The 6,754-nt window shown below is 54.6% G+C and overlaps 1 protein-coding gene across 1 annotated transcript in view; it reads right to left on the bottom strand.

Moving 5' to 3' along the window:
* The window catches only part of VPS9D1 (VPS9 domain containing 1), a 14,754-nt gene extending 8,979 nt beyond the window's left edge, over nucleotides 1-5,775 (bottom strand). The window contains 5 exon segments of the mRNA XM_017871230.1: nucleotides 2,602-2,685; nucleotides 2,687-2,745; nucleotides 2,848-2,940; nucleotides 5,040-5,115; nucleotides 5,215-5,775. Of these exon segments, the coding sequence (XP_017726719.1) occupies nucleotides 2,602-2,685; nucleotides 2,687-2,745; nucleotides 2,848-2,940; nucleotides 5,040-5,115; nucleotides 5,215-5,424 (522 nt within the window). The 5' untranslated portion in view covers nucleotides 5,425-5,775.
* Nucleotides 5,776-6,754: the final 979 nt, after the last annotated feature.

Raw genomic sequence — 6,754 nt, 5'->3', positions numbered from 1 at the left:
AAAAAAAAAAAAAAAAAAAACAAAAAAAAAACTGAGTTTTTTTGCAATTTTTTTTTTTTTTTGAGAGTCTCATTCTGTTGCCCAGGTTGGAGTGCAGCGGCACAATCTCGGCTCACTGAAACCTCCACCTCCTGGTTTCAAGTGATTCTCCTGCCTCAGCCTCCCAAGTAGCTGGGATTATAGGCGTGTGCCACCATGCCCGGCTAATTTTGTAGTTTTAGTAAAGATGGGTTTTCATCATGTTGGCCAGGCTGATCTCGAACTCCTGATCTCAGGTGATCCGCCTGCCTTGGCCTTCCAAAGTGCTGGGATTACAGGCATGAGCCACTGAGCCCGGCTTTGCAATTTATTTTTTCAGTTCATCGACTATCGTTAGTGTTACTGTATTTTATGTGTGGCCTAAGACAGTTCTTCCAGCGTGGCCCGGGGAGGGTAACAGATTGGACACCCCTGCTTTAAAGGCACTATATGGGTCAGTTACAACAGTTTGTGACCCATGAAAGGAAGAAGTGTTCTGCCTCCTTTAGACAGTTCCTAACAGCCACTCCACCTTGAAAGCTTCGGTCCCTCTTACCTTCCCACTGTCAGGGACAGTAGAGGATGGTGGTGGGGACAAGGAGGAGGAAAGACAGAGCCTGACTCCTGGCCACCCTGCCCTGAAGCCACACTTGCAGAAGCGAGGTGACTAGGAAGCCAGGCGCCGCCAGAGCAGGGACAGAGTGGGCCCTTCTTGTCTCTCCCACTTGGGATTCATTGGGCTTTTTGCATTTGTGCCTGTATTTTTCATCATGATGTTCTAGACAACTGTCTGCCATTCTTTTTTTTTTTTTGAGACGGAGTCTCGCTCTGTCGCCCAGGCTGGAGTGCAGTGGCGCGATCTCGGCTCACTGCAAGCTCCGCCTCCCAGGTTCACGCCATTCTCCCACCTCAGCCTCCGAGTAGCTGGGACTACAGGCGCCGCCACCACGGCCGGCTAGTTTTTTGTATTTTTAGTAGAGACGGGGTTTCACCATGTTAGCCAGGATGGTCTTGATCTCCTGACCTCGTGATCCACCCGCCTCGGCCTCCCAAAGTGCTGGGATTACAGGCTTGAGCCACCGCGTCCGGCCTTAACTGTCTGCCGTTCTAACTTCTAATAATGCCTCTCTCCCATTTTCTTTCTGGAACTCCAGTGAACATGTTAGGCTTTCCATCTCTCTCTCTTTTTTTTTTTTTTTTTTTTTTTTGAGGCGGAGTCTCGCTCTGTCGCCCGGACTGGAGTGCAGTGGCCAGATCTCAGCTCACTGCAAGCTCCGCCTCCCGAGTTTACGCCATTCTCCTGCCTCAGCCTCCCGAGTAGCTGGGACTACAGGCGCCCGCCACTTCGCCCGGCTAGTTTTTGTATTTTTAGTAGAAACGGGGTTTCACCGTGCTAGCCAGGATGGTCTCGGCCACCCAAAGTGCGTGGGATTACAGGCTTGAGCCACCCGGCGCCCGCCTCTTCTTTTTTTTTTTTTTTTTTTTTTTTTTTTGTGACATAGTTCACTCTGTCACCCAGGGCTGGAGTGCACTGGCATGATCTCGGTTCATGGAACCTCCGCCTCCTGGGTTTCCAAGCGATTCTCCTGCCTCAGCCCCCTAGTATGCTGGGACTACCAGGCGCCTGCCACCACGCTCAGCTAATTTTTGTATTTTGAGTAGAGATGGGGTTTCACCGTATTGGCCAGGCTGGTCTCGAACTCACTGACCTTGTGATCCGCCAGCCTTGGCCTCCCAAAGTCTAGGATTACAGCGTGAGCCAAACGCCCGGCTCCATCTCGTTTCTGTCTTTAATTTTTTGTTTCTGTAATTCATATCTGGATATCTTTGACCTTTTTTCCAATACATGAATTTGTCTTCAGCTATGTCTGCATATGCTATCATAAACTTTTGCTGCTCGCTTTTGTAAGTATCGTGTACTTATACATATATATGTAAATTTATCTTGTTCCCAGTTAATTTTTTTTTTTTTTTATTAGAGTCACGTTTTGTTCCCAGGCTAAGAGTGCACTGGCAACCATTATGGCTGCACCCTCAACCTGTCAGGCTCAAGTGAGCTCCCAGCCTCCCACCTCAAGCTCCCTACTAGCTGGGACTACAGGGGCACACCACTATGCCTAATTTTTTTTTTTTTTTGAGATGGCGTTTTGCTCTTGTTGCCCAGGCTGGAGTGTAGTGGGCGTGATCTCGGTCACTGCAACCTCCACCTTCCGACTCAAGCGATTCCCCTGACTCAGTTCCCAAGTAGCTGGGATATACAGGTGCACGCCACCACAGCCAGCTAATTTTTGTATTTTTAGTAAATGACAGGGTTTCCCCATGTTGGCCAAGCCTTGGTCCGGAACTTTCCTGACTGCAGGTTGATCTGCTCCCTCGGCCTCCCAACAGTGCTGGGATTACAGGCCATGAGCCAACCGTGCCCAGCCTGCATTTGCTGTATCAGGCAAGAGGATATTCCCATTCCGGGACCATTTTTTAAAAATTCACTGTGATCACCTCATCTTCCTCAGCCTCAAAACCCAATCCCAGGCTGCAGCCCAACTCCCGTCTTGCCCATCTTACTTCTTAGAGCCTGTTTGTGACTCTGCCCCCTGAATTCTGGAAGATCTCGGGTGGCAGAAAAGAGAGAGGCTTCCCTCCTTCGTCGGAGTAGACACGGCGGTGGTATGCCGGCAGGCTGGGGTGGGAGCCCAGCTGCAGGCATGGTTGGCTTCAGGCGTGTTTTCCCTGCAAGCCATTGGGTAGCCAGAGGTCAAGCAGTGGGCCCCATCCCACAGAGAGATGCAGGCTTGGGGGATGCCCCAGGGAGCGCCTACGCAGGAGACCCACCAAGCTTGGTGCCGTTGACCTGGGCCCTCTCCAGACACTGGCTGCGTAGCTTCAGCATCTTGGAGGGGTGTCCGGGGGCACAGTTTCCTAGCTCTGGGGGAGGGACAAGAAGGCGGGTCACAGTTGGCTCTGTCATCGTTACCTATTGCTGAGATAAAATGAGGCAATGGAAAAGCCAGGCAAGCCCACTGCCCCCCAACCTCACTGACCCTGGGCAATGCCACTGCCTCCCATCCCACTTGTCCATCCCACATCCATCCCGCGCCCCGACGCCCCCACTGCCCCCCCTATGGACCCTGGGCAAGCCCACTGCCCCTTCCACTCCCCACTGACCCTGGGCAAGCCGACTATCCCTCATGGACTCCCCGCAAGCCCCCTGCCCCACCATGGACCCCGGGCAAGCCCTCCCACCCACTCATTTCTAATCATCTGCCCTGGTTTTGCCTCCTGAGCCTGCTAAGTCTGTGTGTCCCGCATCAAGGCCTGTCAGAGCCTAGACCCTAAATGGGAAGTGGCTGTTTTACAGAGACAAGGACGTGCTGAGGGGAACTGCCTCACCCGTGTCCCACGGGCTGTGTCCCCAAAGTCCTGCCTTCCTGTAGGCTTGGCATGGAGCACCTCTGCATGTGACCACGGGCCTGCTCACACAGCCCTCCTGCACACCGTGGGAGCTGCCTCTCTGTGACTCGCCCCAGACCCACTGCTCCAGCGCCTGACCCACCTCCCTGCTGCCTTTCACAGAAAACTTCTCACAGACTCCCATTTTCTTATCTGGCCCTGATTTTGGAAACTGTCCTTACCCATCCCCACCTTGCCAGATATGGTGGGCCACAGGCGTTCCTGTGTCTTCTGGGACTTTGCTCTCCCCAGGGACCCTCTGCCACTCCTCCACCCAGCTCCTCAGTCTTGGAGCACCAGAGCTCAGCTGAGCTCACTGGCTCCCTAGGGAGCTGGGGCAACTGTTAGCTCCCCCGACCTCGGTGCTCCTATGTCCAGTGGCTGCTGGTCCTCTCAAACTTAATGTGTTCATCATGGAACTTTCTGTTCCTCCCCTTGCCAGTCTGCTCCTGTCACCATGTGCCTCCTGCAAGTCTGCTCTGTTCCACCTTCAGGACACATCTCCAGACCGTTTACTGCTCCCATCCTGGGTGGTCCGGCCACTGCCATCCTCAGTCCTCACCTGAGGCTCCGCTTCCAGGCTGGTCTCTCCCTCAAAGCCTCTTCAAGTTTCCCTTCACACCAGAACAGCCCCAGTTCCACCCAAGGCATGCACACAGCCCCACCCCGCCCACTCCTATTTCAGGGCCTTTGCACACCCCACTGCTGGAATGCTGCCCCACCTCTGTGCCACTCGCTGGAGCCAGTGTCTTGCCACACCCCCATCTCCATTCTCTTACCCACAACACTCGTCCCTTCCTGCCACTATATCACACTGAGTGTGGGCCGGTCCACCTGCTACAAATGGTCACACTGGAAGGATACAGGAGACCCCCCTGAAGCCTGGCACTCATCAATGGCTAGGCTGCCCACAATTTTTTTTTTTTTTTTTTTTGAGATGGAGTTTGGCTCCGTCGCCCAGGCTGGAGTGCAGTGGTGTGATCTTGGCTCACTGCAAGCTCTGCCTCCCAGGTTCACGCCATTCTCCCGCCTCAGCCTCCTGAGTAGCTGGGACAATAGGCGCCTGCCACCACACCCGGCTTTTTTGTATTTTTAGTAGAGACAGGGTTTGACTGTGTTAGCCAGGATGGTCTCGATCTCTTGACCTTGTGATCCGCCTGCCTTGGCCTCCCAAAGTAGTAGGATTACAGGCGTGAGCCACCGTGCCCAGCCTAGGCTGCCCACAATTTGTCCAGCATGGAGGGAGCAGCAGGGCTCAGCCATGACTTTTTTTTTTTTGAGAAGGAGTTTCGCTCTTGTTGCCCAGGCTGGAGTACAATGGGGTGATCTCGGCTCACTGCAGCCTACGCCTCCTGGGTTCAAGTGATTCTTCTGCCTCAGGCTCCCGAGTAGCTGTGATTACAGGTGCCCACGACCATGGCCAGCTACTTTTTGTATTTTTAGTAGAGACGGGGCTTCGCCATGTCGGCCAGGCTGGTCTCGAACTCCTGACCTCAGGTGATCCGCCCGCCTCTGCTTCCCACAGTGGTGGGATTACAGGCCTGAGCCACTGCGCCCGGCCGGCTGAGCCGTACCTTTAGTGGTTTCCACTTCTTCCAGTAACGCCTGGGAGATATAGTGGATGGTCCTCAGGTATTCTGTGTATGCCTCCTGTGTCCAGGAAAGAGAACAGTGGGGTCAAGCCTGTGGAGGGAAGTGACTCCATCATTCCTTCCGGGTACCCTTGTGGGATAAGCAAGGAACACCCACCACCTGCTTATCTCTGAGATACACCAGAGACATTGAGCCTGCAGTGGTTGGCTGCAGGCGGAACACGGTTTTCTGCCTGGGGCCCAGGCAGCATCGCTGCTCTGCAGACTTGGAAAAGACGTCAGGACCTGAGAGAGAGCCAGGGACGAGCTGGACCTCACTGTCTCCTCTCACTGCCTTTCTCTCCAGCACAGGAACTGATGCTCTCATTCAGTGGGCCTGGGGAAGTGACCTCAGCAGTTTGCTGTCATTTTCACTCTATGCGGTGTTTCCTTCTTGTGCAACTCAAGGGTGATTCACTCAGTGGCTTAAAAAAATACTTCCTGAGAGGACAAAGGGAGTGATACTGGAAGTTTTCAAATCACTTCCCGGCTTAAGTTCTGAGAAATCCCTTTCCCAGAACCCCCGAGTTATGTATTCCCAGTGCACACAGGAGCCTAGAACATGTGACTGTTACGTTTCAAGGCTGTGTGACCCCTCTGACAAGGTGCAGGTCATCGGAACCACAGTATGGTTTGTTTTGTTGAGACAGTCTCACTCTGTCCCCCAGGCTGGAGGATAGTGGCAGGATCTCAAGTCACTGCAACCTCCGCCTTCCGGATTCAAGTGATTCTCCTACCTCAGCCTCCCAAGTAGCTGGGATTACAGGTGTGCACCGCCACGCCTGGCTAATTTTTGTATTTTTAGTAGAGACAGGGTTTCACCGCGTTGGCCAGGCTGGTCTCCAACGCCTGACCTCAGGTGATCCGCCGCCTAGGCCTCCTACAGTGTTAGGGTTACAGGCGTGAGCCACCACGCCCAGCAATATGGTGTGTTTTTTTGTTTTATCCCCAGCTGTTAAGTTACCTATTTTTAAGTCTACGCCTCAGAGAAAAAGACAAAATACAATCCAGGCAGGATTTCTGACTTGTGGGGGCACCTGCTGCCCTAACAACCAACTCGGGGAAAACGGCAGATTCAGGAACGAGGCTTCTCCTAGGCACAGGGCTTCCCTCCTTGGGCAGCCGGGTGTGGCTGAGCCGGCTCCTCTACCTGGTCGCCAACCTTAGATTCAGCCCCATCTCAGAAACGGGCGACACCCCTCCGGCCTGCTTTTCCTTCCTAAGGCGACTGCAAACAGTCTCACAAATGAGCGGGCATGTGGCCTTCTCTGGATTCCGTCCCCTGTGGCAACCGGATTAAATCCACCATCTCTGCCCAGAAAAGTGCACGAACGCATGGACCTGCTCGTCACACGGGTTTTGGAAGGTGGCCTGGCGGACTCTACCGCTGCATCTCCTCTACAGCTGGAGCCCAGGCTCTCATGCACCGGCTCAGCGAGCGAACTGGAAAGCCGAGGCCGGCAGGATCTGAGCTGTCCAAGGTCACTGCACGCCTGGCTGCGCCCCGCCCCCGTCCTCGCCCGGGAACCGTGGGGTCCCCGTTGGCGCCTGCCCTCGCGTCCCCAGCCCGAGCCGGCCCGGTCCTCGCCCTCCCGGGGCGGGGGTCCCTCCAGGGGCCACCCTCGGCGGCCAAGCCCCGCCCCCGCCCCGTCTCACCC

This window comes from Rhinopithecus bieti, unplaced genomic scaffold, assembly GCF_001698545.2.
Source record: "Rhinopithecus bieti isolate Rb0 unplaced genomic scaffold, ASM169854v2 scaffold_1037, whole genome shotgun sequence".
In the NCBI taxonomy this organism is placed as follows: Eukaryota; Metazoa; Chordata; class Mammalia; order Primates; family Cercopithecidae; genus Rhinopithecus; species Rhinopithecus bieti.
Note: the sequence above shows the minus strand (reverse complement) of the source record. Positions and strands in the feature narration are given on the sequence as shown.